This window comes from Salmo salar, chromosome ssa26 (genome assembly GCF_905237065.1).
Source record: "Salmo salar chromosome ssa26, Ssal_v3.1, whole genome shotgun sequence".
In the NCBI taxonomy this organism is placed as follows: domain Eukaryota; kingdom Metazoa; phylum Chordata; class Actinopteri; order Salmoniformes; family Salmonidae; genus Salmo; species Salmo salar.
The window spans coordinates 12,886,972-12,913,528 of record NC_059467.1 but is presented as its reverse complement, the minus strand read 5'-3'; the positions used below and the strand labels follow the sequence as shown (position 1 = coordinate 12,913,528).

Below are 26,557 nucleotides of genomic sequence, written 5' to 3'. Positions count from 1 at the left end.
GTGTGTGTGTGTGTGTGTGTGTGTGTGTGTGTGTGTGTGTGTGTGTGTGTGTGTGTGTGTGTGTGTGTGTGTGTGTGTGTCACAGCAGGCTGGTCACACCAATCATCATAATCAGCAAACCATAAACCGTTATGACATGTATTGCGTGACATTGACATAAATATGTATTTATTTTCAAAACAAATAGCACAAAATGATTAAATAGGAGCAAGACTGTGTTGAATGGTTCAATATCATAGTGAGATTGATTTTAATCCGAATTACCACATTGTCTGTTTGAGGGAATACGGATAATCCCGGTGGTTATAATACCGAGGCTGTCTAAAGCACTGCTGTTTTTTCTGTAGGCCTATTTTTCACATTCAATAAATAAAAAGCTCGGCTCCGGTTAACTTTAGAGTGGCTTGTTGATTTTGGAGAGAAAACAGCATGAATCATCTTGATTCTATATTTTTTAAGGTTTGACATTTCGTTTGGACGTCAGGTTGTGAGAATTGTCCTCATAGGTTGAGTGGCGCGTTGATTTGAGGGAAGGGTTGATTAGGCTTCAACGCGAGTCAGGCTATCCGTGGCGTCGCGCGCATGCCACACTAAGTTAGTGGGTTTGGAAATGCTAAAGCGCCTCCTCGCTGATATGCACTCGCACACAAAGCAAAGGGATCCGCTCGCGAAACTGGGAACTATCTACTGATCCTCCAGGTCTTAGTACAAAACACGGGAATCTCGTCCTCGGCAGGTCCTCTTTATGGGAGCGGACACAAGGATGGTTATGTAATGGGTCTTGGAGAAGTGCCCGGGAAACCTTCCCTTCATGTGGAAAGCAGAATGAGCAGGTTTCTTTCAGCCGAGAAGAAGTTTGGTTTCGACCTGAAGCACATCAGGAAATAAGGAATCACAGTTATAAAGGGATAATAACAGAATATAGAGTAGCTGCAGAACATTCTCACTTATCAAGAGAGGGTATTCTGGTTCGCACCTTTGGATTGTACGTTTTTCGCCTGGCTGGCAGGAAAACATATTGGAGTACGTTATTTGGATCTTGTGAAATATCCTAAATCTTTGGAAAAGCAGACGAATAACCCAACAGATCAGAGACCAACGCTTGCCCATCATGGAAATTGAAATGTTGATGTTATAAAGATACATTTATGGTCAAATGACCGTCTTTACGCGCTCTCTAATCTAACTACCCTAGCCTATCTATGAGATGGAAAAACGGGGACTCAACGGCGTTCTTTATTATTTAATTCTTAATGCACCCTTGTTATTCTGTGTAAATGGTAAGTCAACTTTGTCAGTCGTGGCATGCCGTGCTATTGATGGTCAACACAAATGCTGTCAATCGAACAGCCCCTGTCGTTAGATTTTTGATTTCAAGCTGTTGTGATATGGACCGGACCCGGTCGTTATTTGAAGTCTAGCGCATTATTCTGCTGCAGTAACTTGATCGTTATAAAAATGTAAAAAAAATGACGTTGTCGATTAAACGATACATGTGTGAGAGAATAGATTGATAGGAATAAAGTATTAGACGCACACATGTCAAGACTGTGCTTCAGTAGTTGTGAAAAATGTCCACATTCCCTCAGTTATGCTAAGCCTCATGCTAAATGAACATGATCTCTCAAAACACGTAAAGCAACAATAATTAGTATTCTCATGGTGACCAAATACTTGTATTTGTTGTGTTACAGGTTATATCAAAAGCCATGGTCATTTCAATGCACAGTGCACTGGTCACATAACGCTAATACGCCTAGTTGTGTAGTCTACCTTTGCGTCATTGTTTCATTGTCTATTTTAAGCCTTAAACTATTATAAACTGATATTTTAGATTGAATGGCAACCTGAATATGATTGTATTGCGGAATAAAGACAATTTGGTTACGGATATCACTAAAGCGCATTTCAGTTGTCTGTCACGAGGCTACATAATCTCAGACCTTTGTTAATTTGCTATTCCACCATATTAATCTATTATATCTGTTGTCTTTTCCCAATGGTAGCTACATTTACTGAAGTGCCCAAAGATGTGAGTGTCAGTGAGGGAGAAGACGTGGAGATGCCGTGCGCCTTTCGGGCCATCGGATCATCGCCCTTCTCGCTTGAGATCCAGTGGTGGTACCTAAAGGAGACAACACCTAAAGAACATGTACACGAACTGCAAATAAGCGCTCCGGCGAACAGAGCCAAGGTAATGCTGTCCCCATGACAGGGAGGGCAGGTTGGGCTGCTTCCGGGCAGCTACTGAGAGGGGGTCTGTTTAAATGTTCGAAGTTGCACCAAAAGTGATTGCACACGGCCGTAGCTGTAAGTGTAAATCTGTCTTTTCATGATGGCATCGCCATATGTACGACATATGTCGCTATTTATTTTATGGACTTTATTACAACATGTTGCCAACTAAAAGCATGTGAGTGGATATACTGTAGATTATTAACACTGTGTGGCCGTTTATATTAAGAAGGGTTGGGGGGGGTGTATTGGGGTGGGCGGGAGGGCGACACACCTAATGATACAAATGGCACTTGTTGGCTTTTAAAATCAGTTCAGGGAGAGTTCTCATGCATGCAGCGGAAATGCCCGTGTTGGAATATTCCATAATGCTGTTGGATAACTGTGACATGATTACGCCCTCTGCGCCTCTGTTGCAATCGACTCAGGGACATAGAACAACCCCATCTGTAGTTTCTGCTCTGTTATTTAACCACATTAAACATGCACTAGAAAACACAACCGACTATTTATAACAGCTCGAGAGCTAATGCAGCGGCCGCTGTCCATGGTGCTGATGTTTGGGACAAGTTTGGAAACAGCGCAACTGTTGCTGTCCATGGTGCTGATTCTACTGCACGCAGTTGTAGAAACAATTGTACACTGTCGAAAGCTATATTGCTATTGGACCAGGTCTCGCTTGGAAAAGAGATGTTATCTCACTGAGAAAAAACCTGTATAAATTAAGATAAAATAAAAAATGCAATAAAAATTTAAAACTGCGCAGAGGGAATTCCATTGTGGTGAGGCTCATATCCTAACGTGTAATTGCTATGAAAGAGAGTATTATGCAGTCTTGTGTCTCTGGTTGACCATAACACTTCGACACATTTCTGGTTTCAGGTCACTCAAAAGGATGCTACAAAAATAAGCGTAAGTGTTTCCTCTTGTCACTAACCATGTCCAGCTGAAGCATTCACGCTAAAACTTTATCATAGTGGAGATATCTATCTGATTTCTTCAAATGTTCCCTTTATATTGTATTTAGATATGGCTGCACAGTTAAGTGCCATAATGCATTTGAGCAATAAAATGTTTATTTTGTTATTCAAGGCTAGCCACATGATATGGCCAAGTGGCACTATGAAGCCCGATGGCCAATATTTTAGCACAAATTAATGGAGGTAACTGTCCAGGCCTCTGGTGCAACTGGACATTTTTCCAAGCATGTTTTTTCTAGACTTAGGACTCCATTTTGTACAGTTGTCTCCAACCTGGCTGGCTTATGCTTATCATGTCGCCTTTGGAATATAAATATAGCCTAATCTTGTTTTGAAATGTATTCAGACACTTGCCACACAACAGGCAGCGTTAAATCTCCAAACGTTTTTGCATTTTTGGATAATAGCCCTTTAGGCTTTAGGCTATCAAATGCATAAGCCCTCATCGCGTGATACATATGTGGCAGTAGTCTAATGAGTGGCCGGCCTAGTCTACTTTGATATAGACATATTTCTTGTCGAAACCAACAGGTTATATTGTACATGTAGCAATTTCTCATTTTCTGTTTCTCTTTGTAGACTGTGAGGGTGCAGGGCAGCGCCATATCTCACAGGCTTAGTCTGTCCAAGGTGCGGAAGGAGGACGAAGGGGTGTACGAGTGCCGAGTTTCCGACTTGTACTCCGACGAGACTCAGGAATACAAGGTTCAAGCCACCCTCCGGGTGATTCCGCGTGATGGCATGGTGGCCGAGGAGGCCGTGTCCCACATCCAGAATAGATGGCCACTGAGGAACAGCAAAGACGCGGTGGCAGGGGGGCGGGCTACCTCTGAACCGGGTCAGGGAAAGCCTCGTGTGCCTCCTCCGGCGGGACATGGCCCCCTCCCCGCCAGCACGACGACCACTGCCTCCGCAGCAAAGTCCTCAGCTTCGCCAAGGCCCGGCAATGCGGCCATCCTCCGACAGCAGCATGGAGCAGGTAAGTTAAAGTGCAACAGTGACACCTAGTGATATAGGGCGAGAATACGGGAGTTTGTGTGTGTTTCTCCTCAATCTCCAGTCAGACCCTCAGTAGCATGTCATTCTGACCAGTGATCTGTCCTTTTTAAAGTGAAGGATACATTTCACTGACATTTTCATTGTCATTGAATAATATAATGTTATTTACAAATAATTCATTTGATGATGCTTGTAGAGTACAACACCCATTACATGTAATTATATTGCTTCACAGTTTCTTAAGGGGAGGTATTGTTTCTTTCATCATACCTTAATAAATAAATACAAATTATACATGCTGGGACATATATGCCTATAGTCAGACTATGGAGAGTGAGGGAAGGTGTGTATATACAGTGGGTATCATAGACACTCCATAATGTCAAAGTGAAAAGAAAATTCTACAAATGTTAACAAATGAATAGGCCTACAAATGAAATAACTAAAATAACTACAGTTGTTTCAAAAGTATTCACCTCTTTTGTTTTGGCAAAATCACATAATAAATTACATCGGCTCACTCTGTATGAAATAATATGGTTTGACATGATTTTTGAATGACTATCCCTTCCTCTGACCCCCATGCATAAATGATCTGCAAGGTCCCTCAGTATTGAATTTCAACCACAGATTCAACTACAAAGACCAGGGAGCTTTTGAAAGCCTCATAAAAAAGGGCAGTGATTGGTAGATTGGTAACCATGACAAATCAGACATTGAATATCACTTTAAGCATGGTCAAGTTAATAATGATGCTGTGGATGACGTATTAAACCACCCAAACACAACAAAGACACAGTTGTCCTTCTGAACTAAGCTGCAGGACAAGATGGAAACTGCTCAGTGACGTCACCATGAGGCCATTGGTGTTTTTCAAACAGCTACAGAGTTCCATGGCTGTGACGGGAAACTAGTCAGGATCGAGGGAAAGATGAACGTAGCAAAGTATAGAGAGATCCTTGACGAAAACCTGCTCCAGAGTGCTCAGGACCTCAGACTGGGGCAAAGGTTCACCTCCCAACATGACAATGACCCTAAGCATGCAGCCAAGACAACACAAGAGTGGTTTCGGGACAAGTCTTTGAATGTCCTTGAGTGGCCCAGCCAGAGGCCGGACTTGAACCCCAGCGAACATCTCTGGAGACACCTGAAAATAGCTGTGGAGCGACGCTCCCCATCCAACCTGACAGAGCTTGAGAGGATCTGCAGAGAAGAATGTAAGAAACTCCCCAAATACAAATGTGCCAAGCTTGTAGCATTATACCCAAGAAGACTCAAGGCTATAATTGCTGCCAAATGTGCTTCAACAAAGTACTGAGCAAAGGGTCTGAATAATTAAGTAAATGTGATATTACATTTTACGTATAATAAATTAGCAACATTTCTAAAAAACAGTTTTTGCTTTGTCATTATGGGGTGTTGTGTGTAGACTGATGAGGGTGAAAAAAACAATTTAATCAATTTTAGAATAAGGCTGTAACATAATAAAATGTGGAAAAAGTTAAGGGGTCTGAATAATTTCCGAATGCACTATATATACTGTATATATACAAAAGTATGTGGAAACCCCTTCAAATGAGTGGATTCGGTTATTTCAGCCACAACTGTTGCTGACAGGTGTATAAAATCGAGCACACGGCCATGCAATCTCCATAGACAAACATTGGCTGTAGAATGGCATGGCAGAAGAGCTCAGTGATTTTCAACGGGGCACCGTTCCAACAAGTCAGTTCATCAAATTTTGGCCCTGCTAGAGCTGCCCCGATGAGCTGTAAGTGCTGTTATTGTGAAGTGGAAATATCTAGGAACAACAATGGCTCAGATGTGAAGTGGTAGGCCACACAAGCTAACAGAACTGGACCGCAGACTGCTGAAGCGCGTAGTGAGTAAAAATTGTCTGTCCTCGTATGCAACAATCACTACCAAGTTCCAAACTGCCTCTGGAAGCAACTTCAGCACAACAACTGTTCATTGGGAACTTCATTGAATGGGTTTCCATGGCCAAGCAGATTCGGGCTAGGCCCCTTTGTTCCAGTGAAGGGAAATCTTAATGCTACAGCATACAAAGACATTCTAGACGATTCTGTGCTTCCAACTTTGTGGCAACAGTTTGGGTAAGGTCCTTTCCTGTTTCAGCATGACAATGCCCCTGTGCACTAAGCAAGGTCCATACAGAAATAGTTTGTCGAGATCGGCGTGGAAGAACTTGACTGGCCTGCACAGAGCCCTGACCTCAACCCCATCAAACACCTTTGGGAAGAATTTGAATGCTGACTGCGAGCCAGTCCTAATCACCCAACATCAGTTCCCAACATTACTAATGCTCTTGTGGCTGAATGGTAGCAAGTCCCCACAGCAATTTTCCAACATCTAGTAGAAAGGCTTCCCAGAAGAGTGGAGGCTGTTACAGCAGCAAAGGGTAGACCGACTCCATATTCATGCCTATGATTCTGGAATGAGATGTTCGAAGAGCAGGTGTACACATACTTTTGATCATGTAGTATATATATATATATATATATATATGTATGTACATACACTTAGGTTCGAGTCATTTAAAACTTGTTTTTCAATCACTCCACAAATGTCTTGTTAACAAACTATAGTTTTGGCAAGTCAGTTAGGACATCTACTTTGTGCATGACACAAGTAATTTTTCCAACAATTGTTTACAGACAGATTATTTCACTATGAATTCACTGTATCACAATTCCAGTGGGTCAGAAGTTTACATACACTAAGTTGACTGTGCCTTTAAAGAGCTTGGAAAATTCCAGAAAATTATGTAATGGCTTTAGAAGCTTCTGATAGGCTAATTGACATCATTTGAGTCAATTGGAGGTGTACCTGTGGATGTATTTAAAGGCTTACCTTCAAACGCAGTGCCTCTTTGCTTGACATCATGGGAAAATCAAAAGAAATCAGCCAAGACTTCAGAAAGAAAATGTAGACCTCCACATGTCTGGTTCATCCTTGGGAGCAATTTCCAAACACCTGAAGGTACCACGTTTGTCTGTACAAACAATACTACGCAAGTATGAACACCATGGGACCACGCAGCCGTCATACCGCTCAGGAAGGAGACGCGATCTGTCTCCTAGAGATGAACGTACTTTGGTGAGAAAAGTGCAAATCAATCCCAGAACAACAGCAAAGGACCTTGTGAAGATGCTGGAGGAAACAGGTACAAAAGTATCTATATCCACAGTAAAATGAGTCCTATACCAACATAACCTGAAAGGCCGCTAAGCAAGGAAGAAGCCACTGCTCCAAAACCGCCATAAAAAAAGCCAGACTACGGTTTGCAACTGCATATGGGGACAAAGATCGTACTTTTTGGAGAAATGTCCTCTGGTCTGATGAAACAAAAATAAAACTGTTTGGCCATAATGACCATTGTTATGTTTGGAGGAAAAAGGTGGAAGCTTGCAAGCCAAAGAACACCATCCCAACCGTGAAGCAAGGGGGTGGCAGCATCATGTGGTGGGGGTGCTTTGCTGCAGGAGGGAGTGGTGCACTTCATAAAAGAGATGGCATCATGAGGATGGAAAATGATGTGGATATATTGAAGCAACATCTCAAAACATTAGTCAGAAAGTTAAAGCTTGGTCGCAAATGGGTCTTCCAAATGGACAATGACCCCAAGCATACTTCCAAAGTTGTGACAAAATGGCTTAAGGACAACAAAGTCAAGGTATTGGAGTGGCCATGACAAAGCTCTGACCGCAATCCTCTAGAAAATTTGTGGGCAGAACTGAAAAAGTGTGTGCGAGCAAGGAGGCCTACAAACCTGACTCAGTTACACCAGCTCTGTCAGGAGGAATGGGCCAAAATTCACCCAACTTATTGTGGGAAGCTTGTGGAAGGCCACCCAAAACGTTTGACCCAAGTTAAACAATTTAAAGGCAATGCTACCAAACACTAATTGAGTGTATATAAACTTCTGACCCACTGGGAATGTGATGAAAGAAATAAAAGCTGAAATAAAGTGGTTATCCTAACTGACAACTGACATTATAGAATAATAGTGAAGACAACAAAACTATTAAATAACACATGGAATCATGTAGTAACCAAAAAGGTGTTAATCAAATCAAAATATATGCTACATTTGAGATTCTTCAAAGTAGCCACCCTTTGCCTTGATGACAGCTTTGAACACTCTTGACATTCTCTCATCCAGCTTCACCTAAAATGCTTTTCAAACCGTCTTGAAGGAGTTCCCACATATGCGGAGCGCTTGTTGGCTGCTTTTCCTTCACACTGCGGTCCAACTCATCCCAAACCATCTCAATTGGGTTGAGGTCGGGTGATTGTGGAGTCCAGGTCATCTGATGCAGCCCTCCATCAGTCTCCTTCTTAGTCAAATAGCCCTTACACAGCCTGGAGGTGTGTTGGGTCATTGCCCTGTTGAAAACAAATGATAGTCCCACTAAGCACAAACCAGATGAGATGGTGAATCGCTGCAGAATGCTGTTAGCCATGCTGGTTAAGATTTCCTTGAATTCAAAATAAATCACTGACAGTGTCACCAGCAAAGCACTCCCACACCATCACACCTAATCCTCCATGTTTCACGGTGGGAACCACACATGGAGAGATCATCCGTTCACCTACTCTGCGTCTCACAAAGACACGGCGGTTCGAACCAAAAATCTAAAATTTGGACTCATTAGACCAAAGGACAGATTTCCACCGGTCTAAGGAACTGCTCATGTCTCTTCTTATTGGTGTTTAGTAGTGGTTTCTTTGCAGCAATTCACCCATGAAGGCCTGATTCACGCAGTCCCCTCTGAACAGTTGATGTTGAGATGTGTCTGTTATTGTAGAATTTATTTGGGCTGCAATCTGAGGTGCAGTTAACTCTAATGAACTTATCCTCTGCAGCAGAGGTAACTCTGGGTCTTCCTTTCCTGTGGCGGTCCTCATGAGAGGCAGTTTCATCATAGCGCTTCATGGTTTTTGCAACTGCACTTGGAGAAACCTTAAAAGTTCTTGACATTTTCCAAATTGACTGACCTTCACATCTTAAAGTAATGATGGACTGTCTCTTTGCTTATTTGAGCTGTTCTTTCCATAATATGGACTTGGTTTTTACCAAATAGAGCTATTTTAAGTATATCACCCCTACCTTGTCACAACACAACTGATTGGCTCAAATGCATTTAGAAGGAAAGAAATTCCGCAAATTAACTTTTAACAAGGCACACCTGTTAATTGAAATGCATTCCGGGTGACTACCTCATGAAGCTGGTTGAGGGAAAGTGTGTGCAAAACTGTCATCAAGATATATAAAAAAATGTTTAACATTTATTTAACTAGGCAAGCCAGCTTAGAACAAGTTCTTATTTACAATGACGGGCTACCGGGGAACAGTGGGTTAACTGCCTTGGTCAGGGGCAGAGCGACAGATTTTTACCTAGTCAGCTCAGGGATTCGATCCAGCAACCTTTCAGTTACTGGCCCAATGCCTAAACACTCACCCAGGTAAAGGGTGGCTACTTTGAAGAATCTAAAAGATAAAATATATTTTGATTTGTTTAACACTTTTTGGTTAATACATGATTCCATATGTGTTATTTCATAGTTTTGATGTTTTCACTATTATTTTACAATGTAGAAAATTGTAAAAATAAAGAAAAACCCTTGAATGAGTAGGTGTGTCCAAACTTTTGACTGGCATGGTGTGTATATATATATATATATATATATATATATTTGATCCTCTGCTGATTTTGTACGTTTGCCCACTTACAAAGAAATGATCAGTCTATAATTTTAATAGTAGGTTTATTTGAACAGTGAGAGACAGAATATCAACAAAAGAATCCAGAAAAACGCATGTCAAAAATGTTATAAAATGATTTACATTTTAATGAGAGAAATAAGTATTTGACCCCTCTGCAAAACATGACTTAGTACTTGGTGGCAAAACCCTTGTTGGCTATCACAGAGGTCAGACGTTTCTTGTAGTTGGCCACCAGGTTTGCACACATCTCAGGAGGGATTTTGTCCCACTCCTCTTTGCAGATCTTCTCCAAGTCATTAAAGTTTCGAGGCTGACGTTTGGCAACTCGAACCTTCAGCTCCCTCCACAGATTTTCTATGGGATTAAGGTCTGGAGACTGGCTAGGCCACTCCAGGACCTTAATGTGCTTCTTCTTGAGCCACTCCTTTGTTGCCTTTGCCGTGTGTTTTGGGTCATTGTCATGCTGGAATACCCATCCACGACCCATTTTCAATGCCCTGGCTGAGGGAAGGAGGTTCTCACCCAAGATTTGACGGTACATGGCCCCGTCCATCGTCCCTTTGATGCGGTGAAGTTGTCCTGTCCCCTTAGCAGAAAAACACCCCCAAAGCATAATGTTTCCACCTCCATGTTTGACGGTGGAGATGGTGTTCTTGAGGTCATAGGCAACATTCCTCCTTCTCCAAACACGGCGAGTTGAGTTGATGTCAAAGAGCTCCATTTTGGTCTCATCTGACCACAACACTTTCACCAGTTGTCCTCTGAGTCATTCAGATGTTCATTGGCAAACTTCAGACGGGCACGTTTATGTATTCTTGAGCAGGGGGACCTTGCGGGCGCTGCAGGATTTCAGTCCTTCACGGCGTAGTGTGTTACCAATTGTTTTCTTGGTGACTATGGTCCCAGCTGCCTTGAAATCATTGACAAGATCCTCCTGTGTAGTTCTGGGCTGATTCCTCACCGTTCTCATGATCATTGCAACTCCACGAGGTGAGATCTTACATGGAGCCCCAGGCCGAGGGAGATTGACAGTTCTTTTGTGTTTCTTCCATTTGCGAATAATCGCACCAAATGTTGTCACCTACTCACCAAGCTGCTTGGCGATGGTCTTGTAGTCCATTCCAGCCTTGTGTAGGTCTACAATCTTGTCCCTGACATCCTTGGAGAGCTCTTTGGTCTTGGCCATGGTGGAGAGTTTGGAATCTGATTGATTGATTGCTTCTGTGGACAGGTGTCTTTTTTACAGGTAACCAGCTGCGGTTAGGAGCACTCCCTTTAAGAGTGTGCTCCTAATCTCAGCTCGTTACCTGTATAAAAGACACCTGGGAGCCAGAAATCTTTCTGATTTAGAGGGGGTAAAATACCTATTTCCCTCATTAAAATGCAAATCAATTTATAACATTTCTGACGTGCGTTTTTCTGGATATTTTTGTTGTTATTATTTTTTGTTGTTAGTCTCCTACTGTTCAAATAAACCTACCATTAAAATTATAGACTGATCCTTTCTTTGTCAGTGGGCAAACGTACAAAATCAGCAGGGGATCAAATACTTTTTTCCCCCACTGTATATATATATAAACATATTCCAAAACATGCATCCTGTATGCAAAAAGGCACTAAAGTAAAACTGGGAGAAAAAACACAGCAAAGGAAAACACTTTTTGGCCTAAATGCAAAGACTTATGTTTGGGGCAAATCCATCACAACACATTACTGAGTAACTGCCTCATTATTTTCAAGCATGGTGGTGGCTGCATCATGGTATGGGTATGCTTGAAATCGGCAAAGATTTGGGAGTTTTTCAGGATAAAAAGAAACGGGATGGAACTAAGCACAGGCACAATACTAGAGGAAAACCTGCTTCAGTCTGCTTTACACCATACACTGGGAGAAAAACTCACGTTTCAGCAGGACAATAACATAAACTCAGCAAAAAAAGAAACGTCCTCTCACTGTCAACTGTGTTTATTTTCAGCAAACTTAACATGTGTAAATATTTGCATGACCATAACAAGATTCAACAATTGAGACATAAACTGAACAAGTTCCACAGACATGTGACTAACAGAAGTGAAATAATGTGTCCCTGAACAAAGGGGGGGTCAAAATCAAAAGTAACAGTATCTGGTCTGGTCACCAGCTGCATTAAGTACTGCAGTGCATCTCCTCCTCATGGACTGCACAAGATTTGCTGTGAGATGTTACCCCACTCTTCCACCAAGGCACCTGCAAGTTGCCGGACATTTCTGGGGGGAATGGCCCTAGCCCTCACCCTCCGATCCAACAGTTCCCAGACGTGCTCAATGGGATTGAGATCCGGGCTCTTCGCTGGCCATGGCAGAACACTGACATTCCTGTCTTACAGGAAATCACGCACAGAACGATCAGTATGGCTGGTGGCATTGTCATGCTGGAGAGTCATGTCAGGATAAGCCTGCAGGAAGGGTACCACATGAGGGAGGAGGATATCTTCCCTGTTATGCACAGCGTTGAGATTGCCTGCAATGACAACAAGCTCAGTCCGATGATGCTGTGACACACCGCCCCAGACCATGATGGACCCTCCACATCCAAATCGATCCCGCTCCAGAGTACAGGCCTCGGTATAACGCTCATTCCTTCGACGATAAATGCGAATCCGACCATCACCTCTGGTGAGATAAAAACCGCGACTTGTCAGTGAAGAGCACTTTTTGCCAGTTCTGTCTGGTCCAGCGATGGTGGGTTTGTGCCCATAGGCGATGATGTTGTTGCCGGTGATGTCTGGTGACGACCTGCCTTACAACAGGCCTACAAGCCCTCAGTCCAGCCTCTCTCAGCCTATTGCGGACAGTCTGAGCACTGATGGAGGGATTGTGCGTTCCTGGTGTAACTCGGGCAGTTGTTGTTACCATCCTGTACCTGTCCCGCAGGTGTGATGTTCGGATGTACCGATCCTGTGCAGGTGTTGTTACACGTGGTCTGCCACTGCGAGGACGATCAGCTGTCCGTCCTGTAGCGCTGTCTTAGGCGTCTCACAGTACGGACATTGCACTTTATTATCCTGGCCACATCTGCAGTCCTCATGCCTCCTTGCAGCATGCCTAAGGCACACCGATGAGCAGGGACCCTGGGCATCTTTCTTTTGGTATTTTTCAGAGTCAGTAGAAAGGCCTCTTCAGTGTCCTAAGTTTTCATAACTGTGACCTTAATTACCTACCGTCTGTAAGCTGTTAGTGTCTTAACGACCGTTCCACAGGTGCATGTTCATTAATTGTTTTTTGGTTCATTGAACAAGCATGGGAAACAGTGTTTAAACCCTTTACAATGAAGATCTGTGAAGTTATTTGGAGTTTTACGAATTATCTTTGAAAGACAGGGTCCTGAAAAGGGACGTTTCTTTTTTTTGCTGAGTTTACAGCACAAGGCCAAATCGACAGTGGAGTTGCTTAACAAGAAGACAGTGAATGTTCCTCAGTGGCCAAATTGCTGTCTCGCCATGATTCCCAACACCTTGACAGAGCTTGAAGAATTTTTAAAAGAATAATGGGAAAATATCGAACAATCTATCTGTGGAAAGCTCTTAGAGACTTACCCAGAAAGATTCACAGCTGTAACCGCTAAAGAAGGTGTTTCTAACATGTATGTATTGGTTTTATCAGACTCAGGGGTGTATACTTATCTAATCAAGGTAAATTAGTGTTTTATTTTTAATGAAAAAAAAATCTGAATTTTTCTTTCACATTGATATTGGAATATTTTGTCTTGCTCGATGCCCCCCCCCCAAAAAAATCACAATTAAATCCATTTAATTCACACTTTGTAATGCAACAAAATGTGGAAAATCCAACAGGGGGGTGAATACTTACGATTACCCACTGAGGAGAGTGACATGTTCTTGCCTTTATAGTGTCCACCATACATAGAAAGAAATGATATGATTCACAATGGATATGTCTCCTCATGATCTCCACATTATAACGTGAGAGCGCCTTAAAGTAGCCTTTGGAGAGAGCAAGCAGGGGGTTATCTCACACGCCAGACTCGCTACTGATCGATGAAGCATACTGCTGAATAATTACATTTCACAGACTCCACAGGAGGGTTTCATTCGCCGTTCTGCCATATCAGACTTACAGCTGCTGACGCAGTGGTGGTGCAGCATGGGAGACATGTCTGGCTGGGGATAGGGAAGGTGGATACTTATATTTCTCAGTATGTGGGATCACACTTGTCTGTTTATGTGCATTAGCATGTACATTTACGTCATTTAGCAGACGCTCTTATCCAGAGCGACTTACAGTAGTGAATGCATACATTTCAATTCATTTCATACATTTTTTTCCCCCATACTAGCCCCCCGTGGGAATCAACCCCACAACCCTTTCATTGCAAACACCATTGCAAACACCATGCTCTACCAACTGAGCCACAGGGAGGCTGTGTGCTGATGTATGTTTTGATTGTGCCTGCATGTGTGTGTACAGACACGATGTGAAAGCAGCCAGGGAGACCATGTTTATTTCTCTGGCTGGAAGCATGTCTCCAGACTTCTCCTCCTCTTTCCTGGCTATTTCTGTCAGTGCGTTGGTGGTTTGCAGGGTAATGTAGAAAAGGCCCCTCCTCTAATGATAGGCTGTTGCCAGGGTTGTGACCTCTATACTTGGGGGTCCTCAAGGGTTTTAGAAAGACTTTAGAGGCCCTTGGAGGAGACATGGTGGGGAGTTCCATTCTCTGTTCCTTCCCTATTGTGTCTATCTTACTCAGTGTTGTGTCTGCTCAACGTATGTTGTGGCTTGTCGGGGTGGCTGTTCTCTCCTCGCTGTGGCTTTGTCCTCAGGGCAGAGGAGGAAAGCTGGTGGGCCATGACTGAAGGAGAGGACTCCAAAGGAATCATTTCTACAGTTTACAACTCTACCTGTGTCCTTGAGTGCAGTGCTTCACCTCTGCTTTCACAACTAGTCCAGACTTCTGATTCAGTAATGTCACCCAACAACACATACAGTGGGGCAAAAAAAGTATTTAGTCAGCCACCAATTGTGCAAGTTCTCCCACTTAAAAAGATGAGAGAGGCCTGTAATTTTCATCATAGGTACACGTCACCTATGACGGACAAAATGAGAAAAAAAATTCCAGAAAATCACATTGTAGGATTTTTTATTCATTTATTTGCAAATTATGGTGGAAAATAAGTATTTGGTCACCTACAAACAAGCAAGATTTCTGGCTCTCACAGACCTGTAACTTCTTCTTTAAGAGGCTCCTCTGTCCTCCACTCGTTACCTGTATTAATGGCACCTGTTTGAACTTGTTATCAGTATAAAAGACACCTGTCCACAACCTCAAACAGTCACACTCCAAACTCCACTATGGTCAAGACCAAAGAGCTGTCAAAGGACACCAGAAACAAAATTGTAGACCTGCACCAGGCTGGGAAGACTGAATCTGCAATAGGTAAGCAGCTTGGTTTGAAGAAATCAACTGTGGGAGCAATTATTAGGAAATGGAAGACATACAAGACCACTGATAATCTCCCTTGATCTGGGGCTCAACGCAAGATCTCACCCCGTGGGGTCAAAATGATCACAGGAACGGTGAGCAAAAATCCCAGAACCACACGGGGGGGACCTAGTGAATGACCTGCAGAGAGCTGGGACCAAAGTAACAAAGCCTACCATCAGTAACACACTACGCCGCCAGGGACTCAAATCCTGCAGTGCCAGACGTGTCCCCCTGGTTAAGCCAGTACATGTCCAGGCCCGTCTGAAGTTTGCTAGAGAGCATTTGGATGATCCAGAAGAGGATTGGGAGAATGTCATATGGTCAGATGAAACCAAAATATAACTTTTTGGTAAAAACTCAACTCGTCGTGTTTGGAGGACAAAGAATGCTGAGTTGCATCCAAAGAACACCATACCTACTGTGAAGCATGGGGGTGGAAACATCATGCTTTGGGGCTGTTTTTCTGCAAAGGGACCAGGACGACTGATCCGTGTAAAGGAAAAAAATGAATGGGGCCATGTATTGTGAGATTTTGAGTGAAAACCTCCTTCCATCAGCAAGGGCATTGAAGATGAAACGTGGCTGGGTCTTTCAGCATGACAATGATCCCAAACACATCACCCGGGCAACGAAGGAGTGGCTTCGTAAGTAGCATTTCAAGGTCCTGGAGTGGACTAGCCAGTCTCCAGATCTCAACCCCATAGAAAATCTTTGGAGGGAGTTGAAAGTCCGTGTTGCCCAGCGACAGCCCCAAAACATCACTGCTCTAGAGGAGATCTGCATGGAGGAATGGGCCAAAATACCAGCAACAGTGTGTGAAAACCTTGTGAAGACTTACAGAAAATGTTTCACCTGTGTCATTGCCAACAAAGGGTATATAACAAAGTTTTGAAATAAACTTTTGTTATTGACCAAATACTTATTTTCCACCATAATTTGCAAATAAATTAATTAAAAATCCTACAATGTGATTTTCTGGAATTCTTTTTCTCATTTTGTCTGTCATAGTTGAAGTGTACCTATGATGAAAATTACAGGCCTCTCTCATCTTTTTAAGTGGGAGAACTTGCACAATTGGTGGCTGACAAATTTTTTTTTTCCCCACTGTATACCTAAATGTATGCTTGATGCCAATGCCATCTACAGAGCCTTGAGTTCCATTGAAAATATAACCAACAGAGTTGTGCAAGTTAAGAATTTGTTCTTAACTGACTTGCCTAGTTAAATAAAGGTAAAAAAAAGAAAATAAAAAAAGGTTAGTAATCGGAGCATACATTTACTTCTACATGTTAGTCATTTAGCAGACTCTCTCATCCAGAAGCCAGGGATCCATTTGGTCTTCTCTATGTGAGTCGAATCCCTTACTTTCTGAATGAAGATAACTGCCAACCGAGGGGTAATCACGCATAAAACACCAAGCTAATAGAATGGCACCGTGCTGTTAGTCCTCCTCATGTTGGACTGTTCAGAACACTGACGCTGCCATCCTGGACATGTACTGTGGACGTGAGAATAGCCTGGAGCATGTTAAACGCCCTCTCCTAGGAACTGGCACTGTGGATCAGCATGCTCGGCCAGCGCTGTCCTTAGCGAAGCGAGACGGAGGCGGCCATTTGGCAAGAAAATCAAACAATACCACTGCCAGTTCACGGACTCTCCTCGTTCTCTCTCTCTCACTCTCATTCTCTCTCTCATTCTCTCTCTCATTCTCACTCTCTCTCTCTCTCTCTCTCATTAACCTAAATGTCAAAATAGTCTAATGTCGTCGATTTTCAATATTACCGCTAGGCTCTAATTCCAAATTCTAAAATCAGAATCCTTTTCACTGTTTGACTGGTAGACTTGAATACAATTGTGCTCTGGTTTGATTACACAACGAGCTAAGGTCAGGCAGCCGTTGTCAGGGCAATTGGATTGACTGACCAACATTCGTATATGCCTCATACTGAGTAGTAATACTTGTGTGCTTCAGTTCTAAATACTGATTTAGTATCGAAAAGCAACATCATCTGAGGATCATTACAGACTGACCTCTGGGCTTGTTGTCTAAACATGATTGTCCAGGACAGAGCAGGGCAAGCTCACCTGTTAATTTAGGAGAATCTGATGGATATTGTTTCCTCATGGCTGCTATATTCCTTCAAATTGGCTGGTCAGTATTTGCTTCTCTGTCTCTCATCATGTATCTCTGTCAGACTAAATCAAATACAGTAAATAAATCAATGTAAAAGTGCCTCCCTGACACTTTCACATTGACGGAGGGATACAGAATTTGTCTTGGCTTTCTTTCCTTCTTTAAGTGAACCCCTCAACATATTTGTCAACAGATTGTGAAGGTTAAAAAGCACCCTGGCATATTTGAAAGATTGGCCCTCTCCTGTCTTACCACAATAACGACAGCTGAGGGGAAAAAATGCGATCTGCCCACCTCTCGGAAATGCGTGCATCTGTCACTTTTCTGCAATGTCATCTGGCTGAGTGGCAGAAACAATTAATATTAAAGGGGAAATGTCACGGGCATGTGGCAGATAAGCCGGGCCCTCAGCACACTGTCAGGTGTCTCAAATTGCCTCTCACATTTTCATTTTTCATCTGGGGGTTTGGTGGCCTTGCTGGGATAACATAAACTTTCAGTGCACCATTCTCCAGCGCTTCACAGGGAACCAGATAGATAGTCCCATGGAGGATTAGTGGCTAACTAACACTTTGGGGATGGAGGTTGTCTATCATGAATTCACAGTGGAATGTGTGGCGACTGCATAGTTGTGAATGTTCCTCCTGGTTCTCAATTCACCAACAGAAAATCTACTACACAGCAGTGAAATGGACCCTTGTTGAAACGTTAAACTGTGCTACAACCATCCATGGAATCACAATTACTAATCCCAGCATTTTTCAACATTAGAAACAGAATATTATTGTAAAGATTTTAATCTCGTCACATTTCTTTGTTTGTGGCACCTCCCAAGCATAATATACATTACTATTTCCACTTACTTTAAATTCATCTGAAATATATTTTTGTTACGTATCTCAGTAATTCGGCTCACTTGTTTCACAAAATCAACCTGCATATAAGGCCAATCCGAAAGCCAATTACAATGTGAACCGCTATTACTTAGATCATTAATTGATTCATCATCAAATTAATTCACTAGAATATTCAAATCAGAATTTTATTGACTATCTATATTGATTAGGAACTGCGTGATTAAAAGGGACATTTGGTTAGTGGAAATATTCCACATTGTGGATGTAACTGTGGGAGTTAGTTCAATAATGTTGCTGTTTGTATTATTCACAATGAAAGTGAGGTGAGAGAGAGAGAGCAATAGGATATGAAAATATATTTTAAAAACGGACTGTGTTCACTCAGCAGTTCGGGGGCAATGACTTCGCAGGTGAGCTTGTTTGGTAGGAGGTGAGGAGGATGGCATAGAGCAAGAAGACAGACAGACAGTAGTGATGCAAAAGCTCACTCAAATACACCTACCCAAGAGTATTTGTCTCTGGCTGGACAGCTGTCTCAATCCCTCATTAAACACCCAGTCTTATCTCATCCTATGTGTGTTTGTGTGTGTGTGTGTGTGTGTGTGTGTGTGTGTTTATGCCATGCATGCCTGTTAGTTGCATTACTATCAAATGTGGTTAAAATACATGTAAATATTTTTAACTGTATATTGGACATGGCTGATTTTCCTGTCCGTTTGTGAAGACTTGGCAAGGGAGGTAGCAATGTGAGAGAGTACATTCGTCTGAGGTAATGGGCACTGTGTGTGTCTGCATGTTAACAGGTTGATGTGGTTTTTTCAGTTGTCGGTCTCCTCTCCAAGGACAATTATGACAAGTGTTAGGTAACTGTCAGACTGTGCGGGAAGCACTTTACTTCTCCCAATGTGGTGTTGATTGACTTCCGTCCATTTTTTGCCTGGCAAAAGACACTGTGCTGGTTTTGTCATATCTGTGACAGATGATGGCTGGACGGTTATGGGGACTTTACATTACTCTATTATTATTGGACCTTTGTGTTGCTGCCTATAGCTCATCCAATACTCTGAGACAGTGGGATAAGTGGTAGAGAGGTGGAGAGTTCTCACTTAAATGAGTGGTCACTTTCACCTGTAAGGAAAGACACTACATGACATGTAGGGAACAATGGTAGCTGGCTATCCATAATGGTAAATCTCTGTTTCAGTTCTCTCTGTTGCAGCTACCCCAAGCAGTCAGAGTTAAAAACCAATGACGCACTGCAAGCTGAGGGTGGTGGTGGAGGAGGACTTGTTTGCCTCGCCCTCAGCTTGTATTATTGAACTTACAAGGCTTTTTGTTTCCTTGTGGCGAAGAAGCCTGTTGGAGTTCAACCTCCCCCTAACGAAAAAGAACGTTGAATTTTGACCCGTATGTATCCATGATGACAAACTTAGGCACACACCAGAGAAAATATCATACAAAATCCTTCTTTGTATGTTCAGTCCAATTAAACGAATAGAACAAAGTCAACCACCTGTCAATAGTTCCCTATTTTCTTCTCTGTCTCTCTTTGTCCTCCCCCATATGCGATTCCTAATCATCCCCCTTCTAGCAGATGCCAACCGTAACCTTTGAGAATAGTGATGTCATCCTAATGGCCATTTGTTACAGGTCTACACAGTGCATAGCTGTTACTCTACAGAAACACTTGTATCTAAGCAAGGGGTTCTGTTTTAGGTAGATTCTCAATGTCTGCTAATGTTTGAGGGAGAAAGTGAGTGAGAGTGAGAGAGAGAGAGAGAGAGAGAGAGAGAGAGAGAGAGAGAGAGAGAGAGAGAGAGAGAGAGAGAGAGAGAGAGAGAGAGAGAGAGAGAGAGAGAGAGAGAGAGAGAGAGAGAGAGAGAGAGAGAGAGAGAGAGAGAGAGAGAGAGAGAGAGAGAGAGAGAGAGAGAGAGAGAGAGAGAGAGAGAGAGAGAGAGAGAGAGAGAGAGAGAGAGAGAGAGAGAGAGAGAGAGAGAGAGAGAGAGAGAGAGAGAGAGAGAGAGAGAGAGATCAAGTGTGGAACCTTCCAACCTCAGAGCGCTGGTGTACTAATGACAGTAATTATTGTGCGAACAGGGCATGTAGCTGAGTCATAGCTAGTGTTGTACACTGTATGAAAGGTATATTGTTTCTGCTTCCCTTTGGCCCCAATGAGCTGCAATGTGATCTCCAAATAATGTGTTGGGCCCATTCATTTGCCAAATTTCAACACCCCCACTTCATACACCACAGATGGCTTTTTAACCCAATGTCCAGGTTTTAGTTTACGAATATTTGAATGTGGTGTGTTATATAAAGTATAGCAGATTGTCTGCAGTTAAATAGACTATTGAATTAATTGTATTTTTAAAGGTCGAGGTTACTCTCACAAACCTACATTTCCATTGGATGTAAAAATATTGGCTAAATGATTTATCTGCAGTAGACAGATGATCTTACAGACACTGTGTTCTGAGGTTAAGTGTATGCTTTGATTGATTCAAAACTCAGGGGAGAATCATCTGAACCTCAAGGCAAAGCAATGTCATTCCTACAGAGAGATATCCACTGGTACTAAAACATGATTCAAAGATAAACAAGACAGACCCCAACAGAGTGTCGTGTGAATTTGGAGTTGGAGCAGTGTTTGCTCTTATGAGAGTAAACAAATAAATCAAATCAAATTGTATTGTATTGGTCACATACACATGGTTAGCAGATGTTATTGCGAGTGTAGTGAAATGCTTGTGCTTCCAGTTCTGACAGTGCAGTAATATCTAACAAGTAATATCTAACAATTGCACAACAAATACCTAATACACACAAATATAAGTAAAGGAATGGAATAAGAATATATAAATATAAATATATGGATGAGCAATGTCAGAGTGGCATAGGCTAAGATGTAATAGATACTGTAGTATACAATACAGTATATACATATGAAATGAGTAATGCAAGATATGTAAACATTATTAAAGTGGCATTATTTAAAGTGGCATTGTTTAAAGTGACTAGTGTTCCATTTATTAAAGTGGCCAATGATTTCAAGTCTGTATGTAAGCAGCAGCCTCTCTGTGCTAGTGATGGCTGTTTAACAGTCTGATGGCCTTGAGATAGAAGCTGTTTTTCGGTCCCAGCTTTGATGCACCTGAACAGACCTCGCCTTCTGGATGGTAGCGGGGTGAACAGGCAGCGGCTTAGGTTATTGTTGTCCTTTGATCTTTTTGGCCTACCTGTGGCAACGGGTGCTATAGGTATCCTGGAGGGCAGGTAGTTTGCCCCCGGTGATGCGTTGTGCAGACCGCACCTCCCTCTGGAGAGACCTGCGGTTGTGGGCGGTGCAGTTGCCATACCAGGCTGTGATACAGCCTGACAGGATGCTCTCAATTGTGCATCTATAAACGTTTGTGAGGGTTTTGGTTGACAAGCCACATTTTTTTCAGCCTCCTGAGGTTTGAAGAGGCGCTGTATGCATGTATGCTTATATGCATCGCGGAAGTTAGAGTAACAATGGTCCAGTGTTTTTGCAGCGCGAGTGCTACAGTCGAAATGCTGATAGAATTTAGGTAGCCTTTTTGTCAAAGTTGCTTTGTTAAAATCCCCAGCTACAATAAATGCAGCCTCAGGATATATGGTTTCCAGTTTGCACAAAGTCCAGTGAAGTTCCTTGAGGGCCGTCGTGGTATCGGCTTGAGGGGGGATATACACGGCTGTGACAATAACAAAGAGAATTCTCTTGGGAGATAATATGGTTGACATTTGATTGTGAGGAATTCTAGGTCAGGTGAACAAAAGGACTTGAGTTCCTGTATGTTGTTACAATTACACCATTTGTCGTTAATCATGAAACATATATCCCCGCCATTCTTCTTCCCAGAGAGATGTTTATTTCTGTCGGCGCGATGCACTGAGAATCCAGGTGGCTGTACCGACTCCGACAGCATATCCCGAGAGAGCCATGTTTCCGTGAAAGAGAGTATGTTACAATCCCTGATGTCTCTATTCTCTTCTGTAGTGCTTACAGGAGGGGGATTAGTGTGGATTGAGTAATGCCTTGGTGTTACATCTTTGATGACTGCTATGTTAACGTGTGGAGTGATTATGGCTACAATGGTCCTAGGAGAAGTTCTCAGGTTTTAGCTGATTCGTGTGGGTTTATTCATTTTGTTATTTTCATGGCTTTTGTTTGACCTTCGTATTTAACATAACTGTATCTGCATTCCATCTACAATGAACACATATTTTAATTGTCTGAGTAGGAGAGTGTCTGATAAAGATTACCATAGATGACACAGGGTGAACCAATTGGTTTAATGTAGTTGTAGATAGAAAATAATAACTTTTCCTTGAGTCTGATGAAGTTGTAGAATATTCTGTAGAACAGAGTAGAAAAGAACATAGAATAGAGGGGTTTTGTGCCAAAGATGTTATATACATGTTACAGGAATCAGTGTGTGAGAAGAAGTTCTGGTTTCTCAAGCGGTGTTCCTTGAAAAGTGTGGGTTTTCCCAGTGCTAAATGAATATCTATCAACACCAGATGTGAACTTTTAACAGATGTGGATCATTCGCACGTTGCGTGACTAACCCATTTCAAAAGGTGATCTGACGCAGTCCTCTGGTCCTGGTCCTAATCCTGCTCTGTTTCCACATTTCAATCCCAAAGTGCTTTTCTAAGACTAAGGTGGTTATATGTTATCACGATTTCTTCTCAGGAAATCATTTGTTCAACAAATTTAGATTGGATTGGACATTTTAAAGGTGTCTGTGTAAGCACCTGCCATAAGGGGGGATTGTAAGGGGCTGATTGGGGCTGAGGTGGGGTGCGTCGCGAGGGACAGGGTGACTGACAGGGGTCGTCAGAGCCGGCTGTCTCCAGATAGCCTCAAATAAACACCTGTCATTTGGATCCTTGGTGAGGAGGGTCAGATAAGCTGCCCTGTCCAGATGCTGTCCATCACACCACAGCCAATCTACTCAATGACCATGGAAGACAGAGAGAGTGCAGATCGGATAGAGAGAGATTTTAAAGGGCAAAGAAAGAGAAATGTGGCAAAAATAAAATGGGGGTGGGACACAAAAGAACGGATACAGTTTACAAAGAGGTACAGAGCCAGAGACATAAACAGAGAGCGGCTGGAGGGACGTGAGAGATAGAAACAATAGAAGTGGAACGAGGGAGAAACAAGGGGAATTGATGCGAAGATTAGAGCCAATCAGCAAATCAAAGTTCAGCCAAGTACGGAGAAAGACATTTGGTCTAATGCTTTCTCACTCACGCCATTTTGTCCTGAATTCACTGCAGTTCTGTTTGTGATTAAGACAGCTGGCCTGGCTCCGGGTGAGTCTTGTAAGTCCCTGTTAAGCACGTGTATTGCTCTGTTTGCGTGTAGCAGAGTTCATGTCTTTGAGTTGATGCTGTGTCTTTGGGCTGGGGGATGATGGAAACGTTGGTGTGTGGATGTGTAGTGGGGCATGGCCCGGGGAAGACACGAGAATGGAAAAACAGACTGCCGATTCACACAGGAGATGTCACAGAAACTCCAGCCTAGTTAAACATTGACTCATTCCGCTTGTGTGTGTGTGTGTGTGTGTGTGTGTGTGTGTGTGTGTGTGTGTGTGTGTGTGTGTGTGTGTGTGTGTGTGTGTGTGTGTGTGTGTGTGTGTGTGTGTGTGTGTGTGATCTGAAAAATCCATCTGGCCTGATTTTTGTTTTTGGGGTCTGTTTATCGGGCAACCGTGCGTGTCCGTTTATGCATATGTGTGCGTGTGTAAACGAGCATGTGTGCTCATGTGAGAGGGTGTGCGTGTGTCATAATGAAACAGCTTTTAGCCAGCAGTTGCTCTACTGCTCAAACAGGAAATGAAACGTGTCAAACAGGGATTAGGAGCTATATCCAAAGGCCACTATTCCTCATAGCCAGGTTCTACCCCGGGATGTCTCCCACCTTTCCTGTACAAAACCATCATAAGTAGATGTCGCCATTTCATCTACTCAAAAGGTAGCCAGGCAACGTGGATGAAACTCTCACCTCTATCTCACCTTTATCTGCAAGTGGCATAATTGTGTGAAATATGGCCCAGGTAATACAAAATTCTACTCCTGGCATGGAGTTAATAGCTATCATGAGCTACTGTGAGCTTCCTTTATTTCGGAGGATCCCCCATTGTTCCCATTCACCACAGCCAGGTATCCATGGTACTGTCTTAACACTGTATCTCTCCTCGGTTTCTGTGTGCAGGTTTGATTTGTAGCACAGAGTCATTTCCACTGACCTTTCTACCCCCCTCTGGTTTTCTTTGTCTGGCCAGGTTCTGGAGCCGTTACCACCACTGATCCGTTCCTCTTCATCACTCTCCTGATCCTGCATAAGCTCCTCCCCTTCCTGTTTTCCCAGTAAGAGACTTCAACCAAACGACGACCCGAAAGTTTTTACTTCATGTACCAAACAACGAAAGGGAAATATATATAGATGTAAACCGTTATGGCACATCACTGAGGATGAGGGAAACGAATGGCAAAGAGAGGAGAAGAAAGGACTGACGATATAAGGACCGAATGAAAGAAAAGGAGAAGGAGGAGACGGTTGGTCTTCTGACTGGGACTAACAGAGGACACGTCTAAGAACTGGATTCATATGGATTGTATGAGAAGCATGAAACAAGGAATCTATGTGAATAAGAACTTCACCTCTGTGTCATACACACAACCGACATCCACTAAACGCTGCGTCCAGTTTCCAAATAGTATCTGCCGTGCTTCATGCATGGCTGTTCTTATTTATTTTCGGGGTGGATATCTTTTTATGTTTACTTTTCTATTTGTATTATATTTTCAGTTCTATGGATTTGATTTGGAATTCATTTTTCAGGATTTCGAAATGATTTTGATTATATCTGCTTTTGGTTGATTTTTTGGGGGGGAATTCTAAAAGAGATCCACTCCTCATGTTTGTTTAGGTTGATTTGCATGAGCTGTTGAACAGAACCCCATCATGTTTTTTTCCCACAGACATCAGAGATGGGGCTTTTTTATGTTTGGTTCATTCATGGAGACTGTGAGTCTATGTAGTTCTGTTGCCTCTCTCTCTCTCTCTCTCGCTCTCTCTCTCTCTCTCTCTTATGATTTCTCAAGCGTTGTTTCATGATGTATACAAATATGACCTTATATATTTTGATTAAATAAGGCACACATTACCATAGTTGTTGTTAGTCACCTTCAATAATGTTTATTTTTATTAAAGATATGGTGGTCAAAGGTAAGACATTCATTTATAAAAACAAAAAAAAAACGTATTGGTATGTTGCCAACACCAGTTGAAATAAAAGTTGTTGTTTTTTTAAATAAAAATTGACATCAAAGGCGTTATATGTGAACATTAAATCTATGAAGCTTTCTTTGACCATACAGGAAGCCATGTCTTAGTGCTCTCTAAAGTATATGATTGACCCATATCAGGAGATAAATCTTTCCATGAACTAGAGGTGAATTAGGCATGTAGGTCACTGTCCAGACTGATCTTTCTTGCCAGTGCCACAAGCACTAATGTCTAGTGAAGCGCCTAGGTGCATCCCTGTCCAAGTGTATCTCCAAAGTCAGTTGCAGAACCAGTGTCTGAGCTCTATTGAATCCATGGGAGATATGTGACAGCTGAGCAGCTGTTGATACTGGCAAAGCAGACACAAGGTACCACTTGAGCGCCCACGTTGTAGACTGAGGGTCGCAACGCGGTCCCCTGGGAGTAGTGAGCTGTGATGTAGTCTTTCCGGCAGGATAGGCACACATTCAGCGGAAGGATTCTTGCTCATGTAAGCATGTATAACTAACAAACCCAAAAAAGGAACACGATACGCCACTACAGTTAATTTCATTAGTCAAATGTGCATCCCAGGGAAGAGCAACGGAAACTCCCTACCTAGTCTCCTCTTGTTGTCTGTTTCAAGATCTTTCATCGTTTATCAGTTTATCACATTCATGTTGGTGGAGAATGGGAAGACTGGATCCACTTTGAACTTTAGTTTGGCTCCAGACAGTCCTTTGGTCTCAATAGACGCCCAGCAGACATGATATAAACACAAGCAGAATTCTCATTGCAAGTGTTGAATGTCAACGTCTTTGG

At 42.6% G+C, this 26,557-nt stretch overlaps 1 protein-coding gene across 1 annotated transcript; it reads left to right on the top strand.

The window, feature by feature from the left end:
* Nucleotides 1–475: 475 nt before the first annotated feature.
* Nucleotides 476–25,803, top strand: LOC106587305 (V-set and transmembrane domain-containing protein 2B). Its single transcript, XM_014175562.2, has 5 exons — nucleotides 476–1,280; nucleotides 2,007–2,194; nucleotides 3,118–3,147; nucleotides 3,795–4,194; nucleotides 24,750–25,803. Exons 1-5 carry the CDS (start codon nucleotides 1,208–1,210, stop codon nucleotides 24,836–24,838), a joined length of 780 nt encoding a protein of 259 aa, XP_014031037.1. The 5' UTR covers nucleotides 476–1,207; the 3' UTR covers nucleotides 24,839–25,803.
* The last annotated feature ends 754 nt before the right edge of the window (nucleotides 25,804–26,557 follow it).